Here is a 24466-nt window from a genome sequence, read left to right as displayed (position 1 = left end):
TCCCTTCTCCCCCTCCCTCTCCTTTTCCCCCTCCCTCTCCTTTTCCCTTCTCCCCCTCCCTCTCCTTTTCCCTTCTCCCCCTCCCTCTCCTTTTCCCTTCTCCCCCTCCCTCTCCTTTTCCCTTCTCCCCCTCCCTCTCCTTTTCCCTTCTCCCCCTCCCTCTCCTTTTCCCTTCTCCCCCTCCCTCTCCTTTTCCCTTCTCCCCCTCCCTCTCCTTTTCCCTTCTCCCCCTCCCTCTCCTTTTCCCTTCTCCCCCTCCCTCTCCTTTTCCCTTCTCCCCCTCCCTCTCCTTTTCCCTTCTCCCCCTCCCTCTCCTTTTCCCTTCTCCCCCTCCCTCTCCTTTTCCCTTCTCCCCCTCCCTCTCCTTTTCCCTTCTCCCCCTCCCTCTCCTTTTCCCTTCTCCCCCTCCCTCTCCTTTTCCCTTCTCCCCCTCCCTCTCCTTTTCCCTTCTCCCCCTCCCTCTCCTTTTCCCTTCTCCCCCTCCCTCTCCTTTTCCCTTCTCCCCCTCCCTCTCCTTTTCCCTTCTCCCCCTCCCTCTCCTTTTCCCTTCTCCCCCTCCCTCTCCTTTTCCCTTCTCCCCCTCCCTCTCCTTTTCCCTTCTCCCCCTCCCTCTCCTTTTCCCTTCTCCCCCTCCCTCTCCTTTTCCCTTCTCCCCCTCCCTCTCCTTTTCCCTTCTCCCCCTCCCTCTCCTTTTCCCTTCTCCCCCTCCCTCTCCTTTTCCCTTCTCCCCCTCCCTCTCCTTTTCCCTTCTCCCCCTCCCTCTCCTTTTCCCTTCTCCCCCTCCCTCTCCTTTTCCCTTCTCCCCCTCCCTCTCCTTTTCCCTTCTCCCCCTCCCTCTCCTTTTCCCTTCTCCCCCTCCCTCTCCTTTTCCCTTCTCCCCCTCCCTCTCCTTTTCCCTTCTCCCCCTCCCTCTCCTTTTCCCTTCTCCCCCTCCCTCTCCTTTTCCCTTCTCCCCCTCCCTCTCCTTTTCCCTTCTCCCCCTCCCTCTCCTTTTCCCTTCTCCCCCTCCCTCTCCTTTTCCCTTCTCCCCCTCCCTCTCCTTTTCCCTTCTCCCCCTCCCTCTCCTTTTCCCTTCTCCCCCTCCCTCTCCTTTTCCCTTCTCCCCCTCCCTCTCCTTTTCCCTTCTCCCCCTCCCTCTCCTTTTCCCTTCTCCCCCTCCCTCTCCTTTTCCCTTCTCCCCCTCCCTCTCCTTTTCCCTTCTCCCCCTCCCTCTCCTTTTCCCTTCTCCCCCTCCCTCTCCTTTTCCCTTCTCCCCCTCCCTCTCCTTTTCCCTTCTCCCCCTCCCTCTCCTTTTCCCTTCTCCCCCTCCCTCTCCTTTTCCCTTCTCCCCCTCCCTCTCCTTTTCCCTTCTCCCCCTTCACCACGAGTGATTTTATTGCTGCATGTAATAACGCTGTACATTCCGAGCGCAGTTTCCAAATCCACTTCAGTGAGCTATTCTCATAGACGTCTACAACACAGAAGGAGGCCATTCGGCCAATTGTGTCCGCACCTGTCAACAAATATCTGACTGTACTAATCCCATTTTCCAGCGCTTGGCCCATAGTCCTGGAGGCTATGGCAATGCAAGTGAATACCTAAATGCTTCATAAACATTACAAGAGTTTCTGACTCAACCACCCTTTCAAGGCAGTGAGTTCCAGACTCCCACCATCCTCTGGGTGAAAACATTTCTCAACTCCCCTCTTAGCCTTCTACCTTAAATCTATGCTCCCTGGTTATTGACCCCTCTACTAATGGAAAAAGTGCCTTCCTATCCACCCTATCTATGCCCTCATAATCTTATACACCTCTATCAGGTTCCCTCTCAACCTTCGTCACTGCAAGGAAAACAACCCCAGCTTATTGAATCTTTCCTCACAGCACAGACCCTCCAGCCTAGGCAGCATCCTGGTAAATCTCCTCTGCACCCTCTCCAGTGCAGTCACATCCTTCCAATAATGTGGTGACCAGAACTGCATGCAGTACTCCAGTTGCGGCTTAACCAGCATTTTATACAGTTCCAGCATAACCTTCTATTCTACGCCTCGGCTAATAAAGGCAAGTATCCCATATACCTTCTTAACCACCTTATCTACCTGCCCTGCTACCTTCAGGATCTATGGATATGCATATCAACCGAAGCTCAATCTAAAACATATTCCCATCTTGCAAATAAACGCCAAGAGGTTTGCAGACCCAATTATTTAAGCAGCCGATAGTAAAACTTCAGCGATTGTGGAAGAGATTAGAGACATCAGCTAATAGCCATGAAAAAAACAATGAAAATCCAGTTCCCTTTTTGAAAATGAAAAGCACCTCCTACAATCTGGTACCAAACATGCCTCTGGAGATGAATGTGATTAAAACTAGGATTAGGTAAGAAAGCCGAGGAGGGATTCCAAGCTAAACACATTACTGCTGCAACGCAATACCTATATATACACACACCATCTGGCTGTAATTGCAGACCATTTAAAATGAACAGTTTGGACTTGATTTTTCAAAGGCAATTGATAAAACAAATTGCACCCGAATATTTCACCTATAAATTATACTTTAAGTTTCTATTCCACCAAATGAAGTGGTTGAGCCAGTTATACTGGACAACATTAGATTTATAATATTTATTACTGACAACTAAATGAGACTGGAATTATGGACGGATCAAGATGTATTTGCAGCATAGATTAAAATGGAAATTGTCATTTTAAAAACCAGATTCATAAGAGCACGATTTGTAGCTTGACCTGGTGGTAGACTAAACACTATAGCCACTTGAGTCAGAAGGCTGTGAGGCCTGATTTAAGGATTTAAGCAAATAATCTGATATTCCCATGCACTACTGAAGGGGTGCTGCATTGTTTGAGGTACTGTTGTTTGCACAAAATGTTAAACTGAGGTCCCATCTGCCTACTCTGATGGATGTAAGAGATCCCTCCACACAATTCAAAGAGCAGGGGAGTTCTCCCTAGCGATGTCAACCCTCCTAGACTACCTAGGAGTCTTTTGGAATGGAGGATTCATCTCCTGGGCAGTCCAGCAAACAACCTGGGAGAAGCTAGCGAAAGTGATGAACAGCTAGTGACTACGAACAGCCTGAAAAAGCTCACTGGGAGCAAAGGCACTCAACTACAGGGAGACAACTTTTATAAAGGAAATGCAATGATGTTTGAAACTGTGCCAAGTGTCCTGTGCTCAATGCTTCAGGAATACAAAGAAAGTTGGCAGCTATAGTTATTCTGCGTCTTGACCAACCTACATATCTTAATCAATGTTTTCAAATACAGCCTAACTGACAGTTTATCTTATTGCTATTTGTGGGACAATGCTATGTGCAATTTGGATGTGACATTAGCCTGCATTACAATATTGACTACACTTCCAAAGTAATTATTTCGGTGTGATGTGTTTTGGACATTCTGAGGATGTGAAAGTTGCTAAATTAATTTTCTCTTACATCTTTTATAAATATTTGACAGTCAACCAAGAAGACGTACCCGTTCAAAATTTGTTTTTGGCATGCAATAAGTGTTTGGGTAGTTTTACATAAGCAACTTCACTTGAGAAAAAGATCTTTGTTTTTCCAATAATTGAAATTGAATCCAACTTTCACTGACTTTTGAAGTTTCTACTAAATTATATTTTGTCTACTTACTTACTTAGGGTTTAAGTGAATACAAAAGAAATTTCAAATGGAACGACTCCAAGAGATCACGTTCTCGTAGTCCCTTTTCTAAGCAAAAAGTACCATGGGCAGGTCTGCCCTCAGAGCAGCTGGGTAAGCCTTTAATACGCAAGCAATGTTTTCCAATTAATCCATAACTGCTGCTTTAGTAACCCTTAAATTCAAACTGATCCATCCAAGGGTATAAGGTAGTAAAAACAGAAAGACCTGGAAATACTCAGGCCAGGTAGCATCTGTAGAGAGAGAAACAGAGTTGACGTCTCAGGTCGATGACCTTTGATCAGAGAAGGTGTAATGTAGTAATTCAGTTTGAGTTCTCTTTTTTTTTAACCCCACCCTCCCTATTTTAAAAAAATGTTTTTAATAAATTTGACATTGGTGTTGGAAGAAAAATATTGAAGTTTGCCAATACCAAATAAAGGGATATAGCAAATTGAGGAAACAGTGCAGGACTACAGAGGCTGGCTGCCAGAGTGGACAGGTGCACAACAGATGTAGATCATTGCAGTTAAATATGAACCTATAGATTTTGGAAATGAGCAGTGAAAAAAGTGTAAACTGTAAAATTCCAATAGATTGGAGAGAGAGAGATCAAGGAGTGCAGGTGCATTGGTCTTTGGAGGTTGGAGTGCAGATAGGAAGGCCATATGTAAACCAAATGGGATTACTGGTTATAGACAGGGGTGTTCAATACAACAGCAAAGATGTGATGGTGAATTTGTAGAGTAATTGATTAACCCAAATTGGAATATTGCTTGCAATATAGGCATCCTACTACAAGAAGGATATTAGAGCTGTGGAAAGGATACAGTAAAGATGCATTAGAATAGGAGGTTAGTTTTGAGGAAAGGCTTGGAAAAAATTGTTTCCTCCCCCTAACATCCTTCAACCATACACACTCTGGAACAGAGAAAGTTATGGTGGATCTCGTAGAAGTTTTGAAACATATGCAAAATTTTGAAAAGCTAAATCAGGAAACAGCATAAATCTCTTTCAATCATGTAGTATCTTTAATATAGTTCATTGTTCCAAGGCATTTCAGAGCTGTGTAACCAAAAATAAATGGGCACTAAGTCAAATAAGGACATGTTAGTAGGGGTGACCAAAAGCTTGGTGAAAGATGCAGCGGGGTGGGGGGTAGTGTAACGTTTTAAAAGCAATTTTTATCACAAATGGTTCTTAGAACATGCAGTGCTTTAACACTAATATATGTCAGCCATGGCTTAGCTGGTGTAACACTCGCCTCTGATTCACACTTCTGGGCTTGTGCACAAAAATCGAGGCTGGCATTCCAGTGCAATACTTAGGGAGCACTGCACTGTTGGAGATGCTGTATTTCACACGAGATGTTAAACTGAGGCCCTATTTGCCGGCTTGGGTGAATGTAAAAGATCCCATGGCTCTATTTTGTAGAGCAGGGGAGGTATCCCCAGTGTCCTGGCCAATATTTATCCCTCAATTAACATCACAAAAAGACAAATTATTTGGTTATTTTCATGTTGCTGTTTGTGGAAGTTTTCTGAATGCAAATTAGCTGTCGCGTTTCCTACAACAATGACTACACTTCAAATACTTCATTGGCTGTAAAACGCATGAGATGTTCAGTAGTTGTGAAAAGTGCTATATAAATACAAGTCTTTTTTTACAAAGCAGAATTTGTAAAATGGAATTGATTACTATAAGGAGAATTATACATGTCTCATTTTGTATTTTAGGGAATACAAGAGAACCAAATTTTATCTCAAAGAAACGAGTGTCATATTATAGACCTCAAGTTTCGCAATCTTTTCACTGGGACTGGAGCAGTGATTGTGGAAGCAAGCCTCATGAACCAATACTCAAAGAATCTGAACTAGTGAAATCACAGTCTTCTGTTTTCAATGAAAGAGTGACTGAGAAGGCTCAAGGTAACCAGAAAGAATCTAAAACTCCTAATGCTCCTCGAAAGCCTAAAATTGCCAGATCAAGGTCTGCGGACAGCCATTTGCATTTAGCGTTAGAACCATCACTGGCCAAAGACAAACAATTGGCTACAGATGCTCAGAAAGAAAAGGAAGACAACACACCTAGAAAAGAGGGTGCAGATAAGGCATTTAGCAATGATGTAAGTAAGAATGATGTTTATCAATGTGAAAGACCACTTTTTTTTTAGTTCTACTTTCTAGAATTTATTGAATAACTGCTAAAATGAACTTTTTACATTTGCAATTAGATTCTAGTCCTTCTGAAATATCAAGAGCAATGTTCAAATATTTTGAATTAATCTTTACATCTCTTTAAATCACAATTAAAATGACAATGCCTTGATGGGAACATGGTTTCATTTACCAGCTTAATAAAAAGTCAGAATCTTTTAAAGCAATTTTACGTCTTTATAAAAGGTGATTGGTAGTTACTAATATTATGATTCTTCCACCAGTTAGTTGAACAGGACAGCCATTTTGTACATACCTTGGTTTAGCAGTTAGTTTTACATATCTGCTCACTGTTAACCTGACTGTATTTCTCTGGCTGACACCTACTACTGGGTTTAAATGTGTGCTTGTCCAGAGGGAGGCAGGATGGCTAGATCATGTTGTATGATTCTGTTAGCCTCAGAAATGGACAGCTGTAGAACAACTATAGTTTCTGGGATGCCTGAAGACAATGGTAGTTGCAAACCGACCAACAGAAAGTTGGTCTTCCCCATGGTGGTTTGTGATTGGTTAGTAACCATGAGCTAAGAATAATATTTTAAAAGTGCACCGCTTCAGTAAAGATTATTTGGTTAACTTTTATGACACACAGTCATATGAATTGTTTTGAAATACATCATCATGCCATTAGCAAACAATCCCAAAGCAACAAAAGTTCAAATTTCTTCCCTAGTGCCCTCCCTCCCTATGAATTGTTGGCAGGATTTGCAAAATACCTCTGACAGAAGCAATGAAACTGGTTGTTCATTTGAAATTACTATGCGTTTTTAAAAAATTCATTCATGGCTTTGCTGGCTGGGCATCATTTATTGCCCATCCCTAATTGCCCTTGAGAAGGTGGTGGTGAGCTGCCTTCTTGAACCGCTGCAGTCCATGTGGTGTATGTACACCCACAGTGCTGTTAGGGAGGGGCTTCCAGGATTTTGACCCAGCAACAGTGAAGGAACGGCGATATATTTCCAAGTCAGGATGGTGAGTGACTTGGAGGGGAACTTCCAGGTGCTGGTGTTCTCATCTATCTGCTGCCCTTGTCCTTCTAGATGGTAGTGGTCATGGGAAGGTGCTGTCTAAGGAGCTTTTATGAATTCCTGCAGTGCAGTTTGGCACCTGGTATGCAGTTATGAGGGGCCTCATGAATGATTCTGGCAGTCATGTTAATTGTTGATAGTTACGTTTATTTTATATTTTTATTGATGGATTAATGATTTAACGAGTCTTTACAAACCTGTGGCCCCTCCTTTATACATTATTAATGTGAAAACAAAATAATAGCCCTTAATTTATTTCTGTTCTGCAATCCATGAATAAATCAACTTGGGAATTAGAAAATTAGTGGTCGTACCTCAGAGACAGAGGATGGTATCTTGTGCCCTCCCCTTTGGAGAGTTTAGTGGCGGGGAGGCATTTAATCAAGCAGGAGGTGGTGATTGGGGACCCCACCACCTTCCCAGCTACACCCCAATTAAATCCATGGTGGTAAAGCCTGTGGATGGATTTCCTGCCCTGTCGCCAGTTAATGCCCACTTAAGAGCCTCATCCCGCCAGTATCAACCCGGGGGGGGGGTTCGCCATGCGGGGAGCACGGAGCATGGCAAGTAAACCTGTGGGGGTTGCTTGCTGGTTCCCAGGGAGGGGTCCATCATTCAAAGGCAGGCAAACTAGCTCCCACATAGGTGTACATTATGATTGTCCCAATTTAGTTTGGCCATCGTGGCTTCTTATCCCAATTATTGCAGAACATTTCACAGTAAGGGAATTTCCTCAGCATTGCTTAGCAGCTCATTAGCATTATAGCTCATGTGTTGATAATATCCATTTGCCAAATATGCTACTTTTGTTTGCCTTCTTTTCAGCTGAAAATCATGGCTTATTCATTTCTTGGTGACTGCTGCTGTCATCAACAGTCTCATTTTTAGCTTGCTGTTAAAAGTCACCAAACATAGCTCCTTTTGGTTGTGACTACATTACGAGAATCTCAGTCATGCTGCTCTTTTTCCCTGTTGGCTGCTTTTAGGTAGAGAGGCACTTTTCAATTCTAGGGAAGGGAATTCCTGGTATTAGTGGCAAGTCCACTGTGACTCCTCTTGCATAGCAGGTAGGACGTAGGAGATGGGGACTAATATTAGTTTAAAGTCAATACAATGAAGTTACATAGAAATATATTTAAATTGTGGTGAAATAATTTAACTGTAAGAAAAGGAGCAAAGTTAATGTTTGGAATAATAAATTCAAGAGGAAAATTTGATTCCATCAAAACCCAATCTGAGAAAACAATGACTTTTAATTTGCCTTCCGGTGACTTGAATTCATTTTTGTAAATGAAGTTTCATATGGAATGTTTTAAAATGAGAAAAAAATCACCCATTACATTAAAGATGGTCTGCTTGAAATCAATAGGTTAGCTATGCACTTCAGAAGAAAGCAGGGTTGAAGACTGTACCACGGAAGAGTTTAGCGAGAAGCTCGGAGTACCAGAGACAATTTGCTTGGAAAAGTCAGTTGGACAATTCTTCATTACTGGCTGCAGAGCAGGTATTGTTGATCTTGTTTTCTATTTCACAGAGCACTCTTGTTAGTAAATACCAGGTAAGGTGGTAATAACTTAATGTACTGAGACCACGAAAACAAAATCTAAAATTTCCTCATAATAAAACCTGGTCTAAGAAATATAACATTCAACAATTGCACCAATTTAGAACAAATGTAACTTATAAAGCAGAACCACAAAGGTGGTAATCTCTGGATTACTACCTGAGCCATGAGCAAATTGGCATAGGATAAATAAGACCAGAGAATTGAATATGCGACTCAGACATTGGTGTGGGAGAAATTGGTTTTGATTCATGGGGCACTGGCACCAATACTGGAGAAGGAGGGAGCTGTACTGTTGGGATGATCTTCACCTGAACCGCAAATGAGACTCACCAGGACACTGGTCTCAAACTGGGGCTGTAGAAAGGGCTTTAAACGAAATAGTTGGGCAGGGGTAGGGCGTTCACGTGAGGGGAAATTTGGAAAGTTAAAGAGAAAGGACGAGGCAGTAATGCAAGATAGCAATATGGGTAATGGTAAGCAGGGTGTGACAGGAAGGGACAGAGCATACAAATAAGTGAACCAGCAAATATAGTCAGAGTAGGGAAAATGGCTTTAAACTAACAAAGGGAAGAGATAAAAGGAGATTTAGAAATTGAAAGATAAAAGGTTGAGGCAATGGAAAAATATATTGATGTGGGATAGGAAGGGATGGAGAGTTTAATGGTAATAGTGCATCAGAGAGTAGGGTCCATGCAGGGAATAGCAGCAAAAAAGTAAAATTGAAGTCACTTTATCTGAATGAGTGACGCATCCGCAATAAGTTGGATGAACTAGTAGCACAAATAGAGGTTAATGGTTCAGATCTAATTGCCGTTCCAGAGACATGGTTACAAGGTGAGCAAGGTTTGGAAATAAATATTCCAGGCTACACAACACTTCGAAGGAACAGGCAGAATGGAAAAGGTGGAGGGGTAACCCTGATAATAAAGGATGACAGGAGGAGATTGATAGGAAAGGATCGTGGCTCAGAAAATCTTGAAGTGGAATAAATATGGCCGGAGATTAGGAATAGCAAGGGTCAGAAAACGCTGCTGGGAATAGTTTATAGGCCCCCTTAAAGTAGTTATACCACTGGACGGAACATTAAACAAGAAATTTTGGAGTTTGCAACAAAGGCAATGTCATAGTTGTGGGGGCTTTAATCTTTGTACGGACTGGACTAATCAAATTGGCAAAGGTGATCTGGAAGAAGGGCCAGGACTTTTAGGATGGTGGGGTTTCCCTTCCTGCCATCTGACGAGTCCGTGGGGAACACATCCCCACTGACGTTGCCTGTCCCACAGCGATTTCATGCTCCAATGAGCATTAATTGGCTGTACATGGAACTTGCGCCCCTCACTCTGGAGGAAGTCCAGGTTTAGAGACTTGCTGGCCAATCTGATTGGCCGTCAGCTCTCAAGTCAGTGCAGCGCCAGAAACTGCAGTGGACAGAACTGGGATTGCAATCAGTCCCCAGAGCCTAAGTCCTGGGATTCCTGGAACAGATAAGCTTTGGGCGTCTCCGGGGAGGGAAGGCCCTGGGGGAGTTGGACAGAGGGGGGGGATTAGGGTGTTGGCAGAGAGGCAAGTGGTGGGGGGGGGTATGGAGGTCCTGCAGTTACTGGACCTTAAGTGGGGGCAGACCGATGTTCAAAGGGGGCTGCTGATGCAGGTGCCCCATCTTCCTTCCAGCCCCAGGCCTGAACCTGATTTATTTTTGGCCTTCCCCAAAGTCCCGGAACTCCGGGATTTGAGGCTGGGTGGGAAATGGCCCTTAAGTGATCAATAATTGGCCAGTTAAGGACCTCAACTGGGGCAAAGGTGGGTGGACCTACTGAGGCCTTGCCTGCTCCAGTGTAAAATTGCAGAGAAGTTGGGGCAGATGGGAACCCAGACTATCCTAGGAATTTTATGCTCACTCCCTGCCTACAAACTTGCCAGCGGGTGTGCGTAAAATTCTGCTCATGAGTTTGCAGAATGCTTTCATAACAGTTACCTGGAGCAATATGTTGTGGAACCAACTAGCGATAAAGCTGTTTTAGAGCTAGTGTTGCGCAATGAGGCAGGGTTAATTAGTAATGTCATAGTAAAAGATCCACTGGGAAATAGTGATCATAATATAATTGAATTCCACATTAAGTTTGGAAACAATGCACTTCAATCAGAAACAAGAATCCTAAACTTAAAGCCAATTAAAAGGTATAAGGGGATAGTTGGCTAAAGTTGATTGGGTAAATAGACTAAAAGGTATGGGGTAATCAAATAGTGGGAAACATTTAAAGAAACAATTCAAAATATTCATTAACAATGCATTCTACTGAAAAATAAAGACTCAGCAAAAAAGATCTATCTGTGGCTTACTAAGGAGTTTAAAGATAGTATTAGATTAAAAGAAGTGGCTTACAATGTTGCAAAGAATCATAGTAAGTCTGAGTATTTTTGAAATCGGCAAAGGGCCACCAAAATGTTGATTTTAAATAAAGGAAAACATGAGAGTAAACTAGCAAGGAATATAAGAACACACCTTACGTGACTATCCAAGTCCTAGAGTGGGACTTGGATCTGGAGATTTCTGGCTCAGAGGTAGGGAGGCTACCTACTGCACTGCAAGACCTCCCAAAATAGCAGAGGCATTGAACAAATATTTTGTCAATCTTCACAGTAGACGGTTACATATCAGAAATAGAGGGCAAACTAGGGGCTAATAAGTGTGAGGAAATTAAGATAATATCGGGAGAGAAAAGGTACTGGGAAAATCCAATTGACTAAAATCTGACAAACCCCAAGGACCTGATGGCCTATATCCTAGGATTCTAAAAGAAATTGCTGCAGAGATAGTGGATGCACTGGCTATAATTTTCCAAAATTCCCTAGATTCTGGAACTGTCCCAACCGATTTGAAATTAGAAAATGTAACACCGCTATTCAAGAAAGGAAGGAGAGAGAAAACAGGGAACTACAGGTCAGTTGGCCTGATATCAGTCATCGAAAAAGTGCTAGAATCTATTATTAAGGAAGTCTTAACAATGCACTTATAAAGCAGGATGTGATTAGAACGTCAGCATGGTTTTATAAAAGGGAAACCTTGTTTGACAAGTTTGAGAGATTTTTGAGGATGTAATTAATAAGGTGGCTAGAGGGGAACTGGTCGATGCAGTATACTGGTATTTCCAAAAGATATTAAATAAGATGCCACACAAAAAGGCAAGATAAAAGCTTATGGAATTGGGGATGATATATTAGCAAGGATGGAGGATTGGTTAACCGGCAGGAAACAAAGTAGGGATAAATGGGGCATTTTCAAGTTGGCAGGCTGTGACTAATATAGTGCCACAAGGATCAGTGCTGGGCCTCGGCTATTTACAATTTATATTAATAACTTAGGCGAAGAGAGAGAAAGTAATGTATCTCAGTTTTCTGACGATACAATGCTGGTGGGGATGCAAGCATTGAGGAGGACACAGGCTGCAAAGTAATATAGACAGGTTAAGGAGTGGACAAGAAGACAGCAGATGGAGCATAATGTGGTGAAGTGTGAGGTTATTCACTTTGGTTGTAAGAATGGAAAAGCAGAATAGTTTTTAAAAAGTGCGAAACCTGTAAATGTTGATGTTCAGAGAGACTTGGGTGCACTTGTACAAGGAACTCAAAGCTAGCATGCAGGTACAGCTAGCAATTAGGAAATCAAATGGCATGTTGGCCTTTATTGCAAGGGGATTGGAGTACAAGAATAAAAAAGTCTTTCTACAATTGCACGGAGCTTTGGGGAGACTATACCTGGAATACTGTGTGTAATTTTCGGTCTCCATATTTAAGGAAGGATATACTTGCATCAGAGGTAGTACAGCGAAGGTTCACTAGATTGGTCCCTGTGATGAGAGGGTTGTTTTATGATGAGAGGTTGAGTAAATTGGGTCTGTATTCTCCAGAGTTTAGAAGAATGAGAGGTGATCTCATTGAAACATTCAAGGTTATGAAGGGACTTAATGGTAGATACTGAAGCATTGTTTCCCCTGGCTGAGGAATCTAGAACATGGGGGCACAAACTCAGGATAAGGGAGCAATAATTTAGGACTGAGATGAGGAGAAATTTTTTTCACTCAACGGGTTGTGAATCATTAGAATTTTCTACCTCCAAAGGATTGTGGATGTGCCATTATTAAATATATTTAAGGCTGAGAAAGACAAATTTTTGGTGTCTCGGGGATCAAGGGTTATGGGAAATGGGCGGGAAAGTGGAGTTGAAGCCCAAGGTTAGCCTTGATCATATTGAATGATAGGCTTGATGGGCTGTATGTTCTACTTGTGCTCCTATTTCTTACGTTTTATCATTCTTAGATACCTAATTCTTTGAGGATAATTTTGCTTCATATGTTTTAAGAAAAAAAGAATAGATTCTCCAATTCAGCTGTCCATGACATTAGGTCAGCTGAAGTGACAGCTGCAACAATGTGCTTATGTCTATAAATATACAAAATGCAATCTGGGAAACGGGCAAGTTGGAGATGAGTGGAAATGTGCTGCTTCAGTCTGATCATTCCTATAATGTAACGTTATTTTGTCAGATTTTTGATAGAACTATAATATCTTTGTGAATTTAAATTGCAAGAACAACTTGCATTTATATAGCACCTTTAACATAGGAAACCATCCCAAGGTGCTTTTCAGGAGTGTAATCAGACAAAAATTGATACTGAGCCAAAGAAGGAGCTTTAGGAGCTTGGTCAAAGGGTTAAATTTTAAGGAAGGTCTTAAAGGAGGGCTGTAACATGAGAGGCAGAGGTTTAGGGAGTGACTTTCAGAAATTAATGTCTAGATAATTGAAGATGATCAATGACGGGGCAGTGGGAGTGGAGGATGTACAGGGATCAGAGTTGGAGGAACAAAGAAATGTTGGATGGTTGTAGGACTGGACGATGTCACAGAGGTAAGGAGCGGAGAGGCCATAGAGCAATTTTAACTCCAGGATTAGAATTTTAAATTTAAGATGTTGGCGGGCCAGGAGCCATTGTAGATCATCAAGGTTGAGGTGATTGGGTTTTGGTGCTGATTTAGGACACAGGCAGTAGTGCTTTGGATGAACTGAAGTTTCTGGAGGATAGAGGATGGGTGGCAAGTCATTTGAAAATTGAAATGGTTGAGTTGGGAAGTAACAGAAGTACGGCTGAGGGTTTCTGCAGTGGACGGGCTGAGGCAGGGTGGGGACAATTTGTTATAGTAGTGGACTAGGCAGCCTTTGTGACAGGGAGGATATCAAGTTGAAGCTTAGTTCAGAGTTACATGTGATGCACAAGTTGCAAATAGTCTGGTTCAGCCTGAGACAGTGGCCAGGGAGGAGAGTGGAATTGGTGCAAGGGTGTAGTGAGGCAAGAAGACAATTGCTTCGTGATCCTCAATATTTAATTGGAGGAAATTGCAACCATCCCACTCAACTGAACAATGGGATGGGGGGGCAGGGCATATTGAATGATTGTGTGGTCAACCATGTCAAAGGCTGCAGAAAGTTTGAGAAGGATGAGGAGGCATAATGTAATTTTGGTCATAGTCACAGGATGTCATTTGTAACTTTGGTTAATGCCATTTCAGTGCTGTCGCAAGTATGCAAACTGATAAGAGAAGTTTAAACATGGAGAAACAGGAAAGATAGGCATGAATTTGGGAAGTGCAACACATTCAAGGACTTTGAAGAAGAATAGAAGGTTGAAGAAGGGGATGGTTGCAAGGACAGAGGGGTTAACGGTAGCTTTTTTTTGAGGAGGGAGTGAAGTTGACAGATTTGAAAAGGATTGGGGCTCAATACCTGAGGAGAGGGAATCATTTTATAATGTTAGCTAGCATAGGGATCAGGAAGGGAAGTTGATTAGTCAGGAGTTTATTGGGAATTGGGTTGAGAGAGCTGGGATGGGTCATGTTACCTCCAAACTTTTGTTTACATGAGGGAAGATGGTAGAGAAACTAGAGAAAGATGCAAGTTCAGTGCTAGCATAGGCTTAAACTCTCAGGGGAAGCTGGGTTTTGCAGACAATGGGAAGGAAGGGATGCATCCAAGGCAGCTGGATTGGTACTCTCAATTTTAGGGATGAAGGAGCACTCAAAGGAGAGCGTGGCGGATAGCAGGGGAATGGGATTAAGAAGATGATTAGTGGAGGAAAGAACTTTGCACTCCAGTTGATCATGGAGTAATGAACAGTTTTGGCTGAGAGCAAGGCGAGTTAGTGATTGAGGTGATCCAGCTTGATCTAACGATGTATGACAAAACCAGTTGTGCACCATATATGTTGAAGTCTTGTGTGCTGGGAGTGAAGATGGGGGAAGCATCAGAAGGAATGATCAGGGTGAGAGATGGGGGTTTTACTCAGGGCTGTGTTTGGTGCCAACTAGGTGGCGCACTTCGCATCCATGCGCAGATGCCGTATTTTTTTGTTGATACATCACTGCCAGCGACACCAGGCAGCTGCCATTAAAAAAAAAATGGCACTCTTCGTTTCCTCACAGTGAGGATAACACTCACGTATCAAAACGTAGATTTTTGCTGTCTGGACTTGTCACTATAATCCCTAATTCCAGCATCTAAACAGATTAGCCCGTCACTCAGAATGAAGGAGGCTGCTTTCCGGTGGGGTGTCAAAGGCAGAAGTGAGCGTTAACTAAGCAGATCTAAAGCTGTAGAAGTGCTATAGTGAATGGAGGGCCATTAAGTTAAGAGTTTAAAGGTGCTGTTGTAACTAACTTGGGGAAGGATTTCTTTTAGGAGGAAATACAAAAGGAAGTGGTGTCACATGGAGATGGAGTAGCATGGGTTACAAGTAAGTGACCAGGCCTAGTCCAGTCTGTGATTGAGACAACTGAGGCAGGGTTTTCCCTATGGGCTTTTGAACCTTGCCCTCAGGCTGAAATGTGAGTCAGAAGCAACGTTATGTGGAAAAGAGCCAGTCATTGTAATTTTCCCTGGAGCAGCCAATTTAATGGTCAGAGGTTGGGCTCGCCATCCAGTTTAATAGTGGTTGGAAGGGGCTGTTGAAACCGGAGGGCCAATCAGAGACTTTCCAGCTTTAACAGAGCAGCAGGCTGCAATGGAATGTAAATAAGGGAGAGGGGACTTCAAAAAAGAGATGCCCTCTCTACAATGTTTTAAAAATTAATATTAAAAACTGGATTTTGCAGCCAGGCCACTATTGTGGGGAGTGAGGGTCGAGGTTCGGTGGGGGAGGGAGGTGTGCCCCTCTCCAGGGTAGCCTGCTGTACCCAGGCATGTAGGACAGGCCTCTAGGACTGTCTAAAGTGCTGGCCCCAGGTCTGCTGTAGGAAGGCCACATCCCATCGTTCATCTGGCGTCTGCTGCTTGAGGCAGCCTGGAGACCGACTGAAAATTCCCAGCTGCCTTTAAATGAGCTTAATTTTCCATTAACAACCTTAATTGGCTACCCACTGTGTGCAGGCAGTAGCCTTGCTGCATCCCACCTCTATGAAAATGGCTCTGGGGCAGATGGAGCTGGCAAACTGACATGCAGGCCAGTAGTGTCATTTTTAGCACCAGCCCGCCTCTGATCCCATCTCTGGCAGGTACTAGAAATTGAGCCCAATGAGAATAAAGCGGTCGTGCAAAATGTTAAGTTAGAGGAGCTGGCCGTGAATGTAGGTAGGAGAATTTAAATGGCAACAGAATTTAGGACAATAAAATCAGAGGAGTCGAGCAGGGTGAATTGAGATGGGGGTCGAAATCACCGAGAATGAAGAATCGCTCAGTGCAGAGAAAGGAGGAATAGACTGAGAATATTTTGGGGAGAAGATTTGTGCATGGCTGAGGATGATGATTTTGTAGCTGCTTTCTCCATTCCCCTTGCGGTTTCAGTTATATATGAGTATTTTTGCTTTAACCTCCAAGAACAATTCTACAAGTCGTAGTACACAGAACTCATTGCATAGAATGCTTTAATGGTAATAATGGGGACAAGTTTAGAAAGCATTGTGGTTCAATGTCTACATATATTTAAATCCTAATTCAGGTAACTATTATCTGCATAAACAATGTGATGACACTGAATTCACTAACAGCTCTACACCAGCTATTCTCGTTAGGTGAAACAAAACCAATATTTATGATATTTCTGTCTCGTTAGTGCACAAGTTAGTTAGATCTATGTCATATTCCAAAAACTTTCCTAATGCTTTAACAAGTGAGGATTGTAACTTGTAGTAGAAAGTTTATTTGAGTGCTGTTATTTATTATTAATCTTTATTCATAACACTAAGAAATATTGTTCTTGTCTCCAGGTTATTCACACCAGAAATAAGCATGTTTCTCAATTTAAATTGGGTAAGATGCTCAGTGAAACAGAATACTCAAGTCAGTATAAAGGTGTGCAGCTACCTAAAGGACCACGCTTCCGTAAAGACTTTGAAGCTTTACCGTTTGAACAGGAGAATCTTTCCCCACAAAAGGTAATTGGATATGGCCTGCTCAGTTTTTGTTTATGATCAAGAAAAAAATGGTAATTTATTTGTGAACCTGTTGAACATGTCTGAAAATGTCTCTTCCTCTATCTGCTTTTGTCACCTTTCCTCAGCTGGAAAGGTTAACAGGGAATGTGCTCTCGGGTCTCTGTAATTAGCTATTAGATGATTCCTTCCTTGGAATTTTACGTTATTAATTGCAGGGATATAGTTTTTCTTGATAACGTGATCAATCATGAATTAATATTGTCACAAGGGACTGCATTTCTTGGTACAGAATGTTGTTCACCATTACACAGTTTTACAAAATGTGTCACCAGTGGGGTCTAATTCTTTTGTATCCATTCTCAAAATGACACTCAGAAATATATCAAATAGTTGAAAATTATTTAAAATACTTTTTTTTTTACATGGCTATTTTTGTCCCACAAATCTCATTTTCAGAAGTTTCTCTTTTTTTCTCAAAAATGAATATTTTATACAATAACGAGAAACACTATTATAATTAAAAGAGCTTATCTACTTTTTAAAAAGAGCAGTTGTGAAAAATCAGCGGCCTGTTCTTTCGTGCATGTCTTAAGCTTTGAGTTTTCATTTACTCAGTAATAATCTGAAGCCTGTCTATCCTAAGTCAACAGGATCAACCTCAAAAGACCAGCGACAGGATGCAGAGGAACAACTATTTCAAGAGAAACAGCTTCTATACCAACAGAATCCACAGAAACCTGTTTTCTCATGCAAAGGGCTTAAGTATGCAGCTTTTAAATTTAAAACGCATAGTCTAACTGTAAAGTATGATTTACCACATTCATATTTGTAGAAATTATTATTCATATAATTTTGTTTTTTCCAGAAACATTAAGTCTGAATACAAATCTAACTTTCAGCCTCCAGGTCAGTATGACTACAGAAGAGGAGCATGTCAACCTGCAGAGGTAGGTGAATAAAGGATCACAGCACTTGTTTCTAACACCAGTGTTTGAAATTCATTTGAACCTTTGATAATGTTAGTTAATTTGAAAATAGTCTAACCATTTTGATAGTGAATATTAATACTTTATAAAGTAGGAATTATGTACTTTTGCAGTTATGAATTCATCTGATTGTATTTTTAAAACTGATCTTTAGAGGGAACTCTAGGGGGCGCTTTTGCACTGTCGTGGAATTTCTCAGTCAATGCATGCTGTGAATTCTTGTTGCTTCACTACTTTCAATTTTGAATATATATTGTTTTATTGGATTTTCAAAAGCAAGCTATTTTAAAATTATCTCTACCTTCTTTCTCTGTAGGGTACTGAAAGTAACCTAAATTCTAATTGGTATGCTGAGGTTAGTCTTTAGCTTGTATTTTTTAAATGCATGTTCTTGTTTATTTCATACATATTTAGCAAGAACACTTTTTAATGAAAGCTATAATTAGCAACTAGCTTGCTATGTTAGTGTTGTACTTCAGTATTATTTGCAGTTTCTGTGGTTAGAAGGGCAGCAATTGCTTTCCATACTTAGCAAAAACTCTCTATTCTGTAAGTTGATTTTAACAGTACTACCATATTGAACATAACAGGAGCTGAACAATTTTATAGATAGTGATGAAAGCTATTTGTAATTTTTCTTTTGCTCTGGTGCCACAGGTGAAAGAACTTAGAGAGAAAGCCGAAGCATATAAGAGGAGAGCACGGGGCACTCACTTCTCCCGGGATCATCTCACCCAAATTCTGTCTGAACAAAATAAGTTATGGGAGGTGTCCTCGACATCTGATACTGAAGAATCAGTCAGTGATAATGTTGAAGCTCTGGATCTTGCAAGGTATAGATTTAATAAATAATGATCTTGCAAAAGTTAATTAAAAGTAATTTTATGCAAACATCAACTAGTAGATTAGTATATCTTTTGAATTTGTTTTCAACATATGCTGTCACAGCAGAAAATAGCATAAACCCTTTTGGTCAGGTTGGAGTTTTTTTTTTGACAGCACCAAATGTGGATTAATTTTCATTCATCATATTTAAAGCCTCACACTCCATTCTAATGCAACACTGCAAGTGTCTGGCTGCCTAATTTTGAAAATCTTTCAAGAAATGTTAATGCTAAATGCTTATACTCTACATATATAAAAAAAAATTATGGGTTTCTTGAGCCAAACACATTTTGTGAATGACATATAAATGTTGCTACAATATTCAACTAAATACAAAAGGTAAATATATATAAATCAATTGCTAGCATAGAAAATATCTGTTTATATTTTTAGAGCAAAAGAAACACAGAATACTTTCAGCAGAGAGAGACAAGAGATGCACTCTGACTCTGTAGCACAAGTTACTACATTACCACTGAAGGCCTCAGCAAAATACAATGATACAGGAGAGAATGGTATGCCAGATGTTCGTACTCTTCCAGTCAGCAGGAAATTGGCATGGAACGATGAAGAAGAGAAGCCATGTGGAGCAGAACTACCAGAAGACAATCAAGATCAAAATTATGAAACTGAGAAGGAGATGGAAGTTGAGGGAAATGCAGAAACGGAAGCAGTTGTTGAAAGGTAGCCACTGGTTGATGAAAATATGTATTAGATAGGGAAGGAGTTAGTTAGGAAAAATATTAAAATGAAGCCAAACTTTGGAATCAGTTTGGCTAAGATATTACATGCGTTTATATAATCAAACCTCACTTTGATTCCTTTCAAATGTATAGGAAACAAGATCCTTAAACTTCCATACAAACGATTTTTGTCTTTATTTCCCCATTTTAGACCTATTTACAGACCTAGTAATTACTGTGTTGCAATTGTAGTGCTAGTTAAAAGCATGGAACTGTAACTTCAGATAATTTCTGCATGTACTTGGTTGAGGAGCTAATGCAAAGCCATCTGGGATTTTGACTGAAGTTCGCAAAATGAGAATGGGCCCCGTTGAAGTATTTTAGCTTTACAGAAATTAAACATAGCTTGTACAAGTGGTGTTTTTATTGTATGCTCAGTATGAGATTTTCCTCCTTAGTTGTTTCCTGCACCATTGAGGAAGCTAATGTTTAAACATTTTTATTTTGTTTTCTTCTTGCGTAAGTTCCTTTCTTGACAACCAAAAAAAACTGCTTTCAGAACTGTATAATAATTTAATTAAATTTCTAGAGAACCAGCCCCTGTAAGCATACAAGAGGCGGCAATAGTAAAGTCAGCATCAAATGAACAATCCGAGCTTGGTTCTGACGCAGGTGGGCGACTGCCTACCCCAAAGCTGAAGACAACAGGTGGAGCCCAGAGGACACATCATGATCTGACCACACCAGCTGTTGGTATGACCATTTCTTAATTTAGCACAAATAATATTTGGTTTATCTATAATAACTAGATATTCAAATGTTTTTACACCAATGCATTTGTATGTGATTCCAAAAGTTGTAGAAATTTGTATATGTAATAAAAGCTTTGACTAACACACTTTCTACTAAATTAAAAAGTAATTTTGCATGCTATTTTGAAGTATTCCATTCTAAGATTTGCTCTAGCTTGCTTTGCTATTGTTTTGTTTCTCCAGTCTACCCCAGCTCGTCCCTCTCCTCGCTCATTCTGTCTGCACCTTGCACCATGTTTCAACTTCTTGCTTTCTCAGCCAAAGCTATGTTATGGGAAGTGAACGTATGCATGCTGGCTAGCATTAGTTAACCACTGCTCAGTTACATGAATAAATTGTTTATTAGTGAAACTCTCTGTCCCCATCACCTAGAGAATCAGCAGAAATGAAAACATAATAAGAAGTGGTCAGGATAAGCAGAAATGTGGGCAAGAAGGAGAGAAGTGAAAAAAGCTTGGAGATCTTTAGAAAGCAGCAAGATTGCATTGTGGCAGGCAATTCTAATGAAAGGCAAGGTCTTCTAAAAGTAAGATAGATGCTCCATGGAATTCTGAATGGCATAAAATGTTTTGTGGGTGTTGCCATTTCTGAATTTGTAAGTATTTTATGTAAGTGGTATGCGGGAAGGAGGTAATATAAAAACGGACAGTAAGAGCTTCTTTAAATATATAAAAAGGAAGAAAGAGGCCAAAGTGAACATCGGCCCCTTACAGCATGAGGCTGGGGAAATAATAATGGGGAACCAGGAAATGGCAGAGGAGTTGAATAAATACTTTGCTTCAGACTTCATGGTAGAAGATACTAATAGCATTCCAAAAGTACTAAATCAAGGGGCAAAAGGGGGGGAGGGAGAGAAAATAAATACAATAACCCTACAGAAAAAGTACTAGGGAAACTAATGGGGCTAAAGGCCAATAAGTCCCCTGGACCTGATGGGTTGCATCCTAGGATATTGAAGTAGCTACAGAGATAGTGGATGCACTGGTAATAATCTTCCAAGAATCCTTAGATTCTGGAAAAGTCCCAGAGGATTGGAGAACAGCCAATGTAATACCCTTAATCAAAAAGGGAGGGAGACCAAAAAAAGGCAACTATAGGTCAGTTAGCTTAACATCTGTCACTGGGGAAAATGTTGGAGCCTATTATAAAGGATGTAATAGGAGAGCGTTTAAAAATACATAATCTAATCAAGCAGAGTCAGCATGGCTTCATGAAGGAGAAATCGTGCCTAACAAATTTATTAGAATTTTTTGAGGAGGTAACAAGCAGGATAGATAAAGGGGAACCAGTAGATGTAATATATTTGGATTTCCAAAAGGCATTCGATAAGGTACCACACATAAGGCTACTTAATAAGGTAAGAGCCCATGGTATTGGGGGTAGTATATTAGCATTGAAAAAGGATTGGCTAACTAATAGAAAACAGAGCGTTGGGATAAGGGGTGCATTTTCGGGATGGCAACCTGTAACTAGTGGAGTGCCACAGGGATCAGTGCTGGGGCCTCGATTTTTTACAGTATATATCAATGACTTAGATGAGGGAAGTGAATGTACTATCGCCAAGTTTGCAGGTTACACAAAAATAGGTGGGAAGGCAAGTGGTGAGGATGACACAGGCGTCAACAGAGGGATATAGACAGGTTAAGTGAGTGGGCAAAAACTTAGCAGATGGAATATAATGTGGGAAAATGTGAGGTTATGTACTTTGGAAGGAAGAATAGAGGAGCTGAATATTATTTAAATGGAGAAGACTGCAGAAAGCTGTAGCACAGAAGGATTTGGGAGTCTTTGTGCATGAATCCCAAAAAGCTAACATACAAGTTCAGCAGATAATAGGGAAGGCAAATGGAATGTTGGCCTTTATTTCAAAGGGAATGGAGTGTAAAAATAGGGAAGTCTTGCTAAAACTATACAAGGCACTAGTTAGACCACACCTAGAATACTGTGAATAATTTTGGTCCCCTTATCTAAGGAAAGATATATTGGCATTGGAGGCAGTCCAGAGAAGGTTCACTAGGTTGATCCCGGGTATGGAGGGATTTTCTTATGAGGAGAGGTTGAGTAGTTTGAGCCTATACTCATTGGAGTTTAGAAGAATGTGAGGTGACCTTATTGAAACATATAAAATTCTTAGGGGGCTTGACAGGGTAGATGCTGAGAGGTTGTTTCTAGGGAGTGTCTAAGACCAGAGGGCATAACCTCAGAGTAAGGGGTCGCCCATTTAAGACTGAGATGAGAAATTTCTTCTCTGAGGATAGTGAACCTGTGGAATTCTTTACTGCAGAGGGTTATAGAAGCTGGGTCATTAACTATATTCAAGGCTGAGATAGACAGATTTTTAATCAGTAAGGGAATCCAGGGTTATGGGGAAAAGGCAGGAAAGTAGAGTTGAGGATTATCAGATCAGCCATGATCTCATTGAATGGTGGAGCAGACTTGATGGGCCAAATGGCCTAGTTCTGCTCCTATGTCATACGGTCTTATGGGTAGGGGTAATTATATAAACAGCTTGAAATTTCCTCTATAAGCCCCATTAGACTAAGCATTTAATAATTATTAGATCCTAATTTTAATAATTTCTCTCCACCAGGGGGTGCTGTTTTAGTTTCTCCTTGTAAAGTCAGATCACCATCACCCCATCGTAGAAGGACCCAGCCTCCATTGGGAAAACAATATTCGCCCTATAAATATTTATCAGAATCACCGAGCAAAATACTAAGAAAGGTACAGAACTTTTACATGAGGGATATCTTGGCTCCTGTTACAAGAAGGACATTCTTAACCAATTCAGGTTATACAGTCCAGGTTCAAGATTCAGTCCAACTGGTCTCAGTGTGCCAGCAGGGGAGCTTGAATTGGCTTCAATGCTCCTGGATTAGGAAAGGAAAAACTGCTCATGATTCCTGCCAAAAGTCTGCATGTGTGGACAATGGGGTGGACAGATTTAGCACACTGATTCTCCTGTGCTCAAATGACCTGCTGAAACTCCTGAGTCTAAACACTCATGTGAATGAGCCCCCTTCGACAAGGTACTCAAGGATACAGTAGTGCCCAAGGAAGGGTTTCAAAATGCAATGCTGCACACTGTGGGGAATGAAGAATTTTGTTCAACAAAAGCCCTTCTCTACGACCTTGGCTTCAAACCTACATTTCATATTTACTGTAGCGTGAGTTATTCAGATGGCATTTTCACATGGCTGTTTTAATTATTTAAACTAAACATCAACTTTGATGTAGTTGTCATTTCAAGCTTCTAATTTGAAACCTAGTAAAAAGAGATGGAAATTAGGGTAATATTAGAATGGGTCCCTTTTTAATACCTTTTGAAAAATGACAAGTATAAAATAGTTTCATTTAACAAATGGCACAGCGTATTCCTGTCAGTATGTAAATATGTTTTTGAGAAATAAATTAAAATACAAGCGCCAGTGACTATGCAACTTGCAAGCTGAGATCATGGGTGTCTGTAAACTGTTTGACTGTGGACAATCTTGTAGCCAAGCTCAATCATTTTTTAGACCCATGGGCTTTTCAGCAAGTGTCAGAGCTGTTATGGCACAGAAGGAGGCCATTCGGACCACTGTGTCCATGCTGGCTCTCTGTAGAAAGGATTGTAGAATTTTTAGATTACAATCAGATTTGGAACCCCAGATTGACCCCATTTACTCAGGCCACTGAATGAAACCAATGTATTGAATAATTCTATAATCTTTGCAGCAAAATATTTATACAAGGTATGATTTGAATAGTACATAACCAAAAAAATGGTCTTTTCTGTGTTACTTAGACTGAATCACTCCAACAGTCCCCAGCAGCTGGTGTTAAGACTTCTGACCCAATTCCTTTGAGGGAAGAATATGGACCTGCAGATTTCAGTAGCCTATCTCCTGAAAAGACTGAACCTTCCATTCTAGCATCAGCGAAATCTCATCCTGTTTTTAATCCAAAATGTGCTTCAGTCACTGTTCCACCATCTTGGAGCTGCCCTCATCGGATACAAGGAACTCTTAGACATCCGGAATTCCAGCACAATGGTAAACTGTCAATATTCGGAGGTAGATAGACCAACTGGTGAAATGGGCAGACAGATGGTAGATTAGATTTAACGCAGAATGAAGAGAGGCAATATAAACAAAATTGCACAATTTTTTAAAGGACGTGCAGGAACAGAGAGGCTTGGGGATACACACAGAAATCTTTGAAGGCAGCAGGATAAGCTGAT

The 24466-nt window shown here is 41.1% G+C and overlaps 1 protein-coding gene across 3 annotated transcripts in view; it reads left to right on the top strand.

The window, feature by feature from the left end:
- mdm1 (Mdm1 nuclear protein) overlaps nucleotides 1–24466 on the top strand; it is a 29464-nt gene that overhangs the window by 226 nt on the left and 4772 nt on the right. Inside the window, exons 2-13 of one of the 3 annotated variants that reach the window (XM_078567982.1) lie at nucleotides 3646–3760; nucleotides 5383–5771; nucleotides 8260–8394; nucleotides 16711–16878; nucleotides 17522–17640; nucleotides 17744–17825; nucleotides 18181–18219; nucleotides 18522–18697; nucleotides 19143–19433; nucleotides 20022–20185; nucleotides 22835–22968; nucleotides 24032–24278. In XM_078567982.1, the coding sequence (XP_078424108.1) occupies nucleotides 3646–3760; nucleotides 5383–5771; nucleotides 8260–8394; nucleotides 16711–16878; nucleotides 17522–17640; nucleotides 17744–17825; nucleotides 18181–18219; nucleotides 18522–18697; nucleotides 19143–19433; nucleotides 20022–20185; nucleotides 22835–22968; nucleotides 24032–24278 (2059 nt within the window). The remainder of the gene's footprint in view (nucleotides 1–3645; nucleotides 3761–5382; nucleotides 5772–8259; nucleotides 8395–16710; nucleotides 16879–17521; nucleotides 17641–17743; nucleotides 17826–18180; nucleotides 18220–18521; nucleotides 18698–19142; nucleotides 19434–20021; nucleotides 20186–22834; nucleotides 22969–24031; nucleotides 24279–24466) is intronic. The other 2 variants (XM_078567984.1, XM_078567983.1) reach the window with 2 other exon arrangements.

Source organism: Cetorhinus maximus, chromosome 22 (genome assembly GCF_964194155.1).
Source record: "Cetorhinus maximus chromosome 22, sCetMax3.hap1.1, whole genome shotgun sequence".
NCBI lineage: Eukaryota > Metazoa > Chordata > Chondrichthyes > Lamniformes > Cetorhinidae > Cetorhinus > Cetorhinus maximus.
The sequence above is the reverse complement of the archived record's forward strand: the minus strand, read 5'-3'. Positions and strand labels throughout refer to the sequence as shown.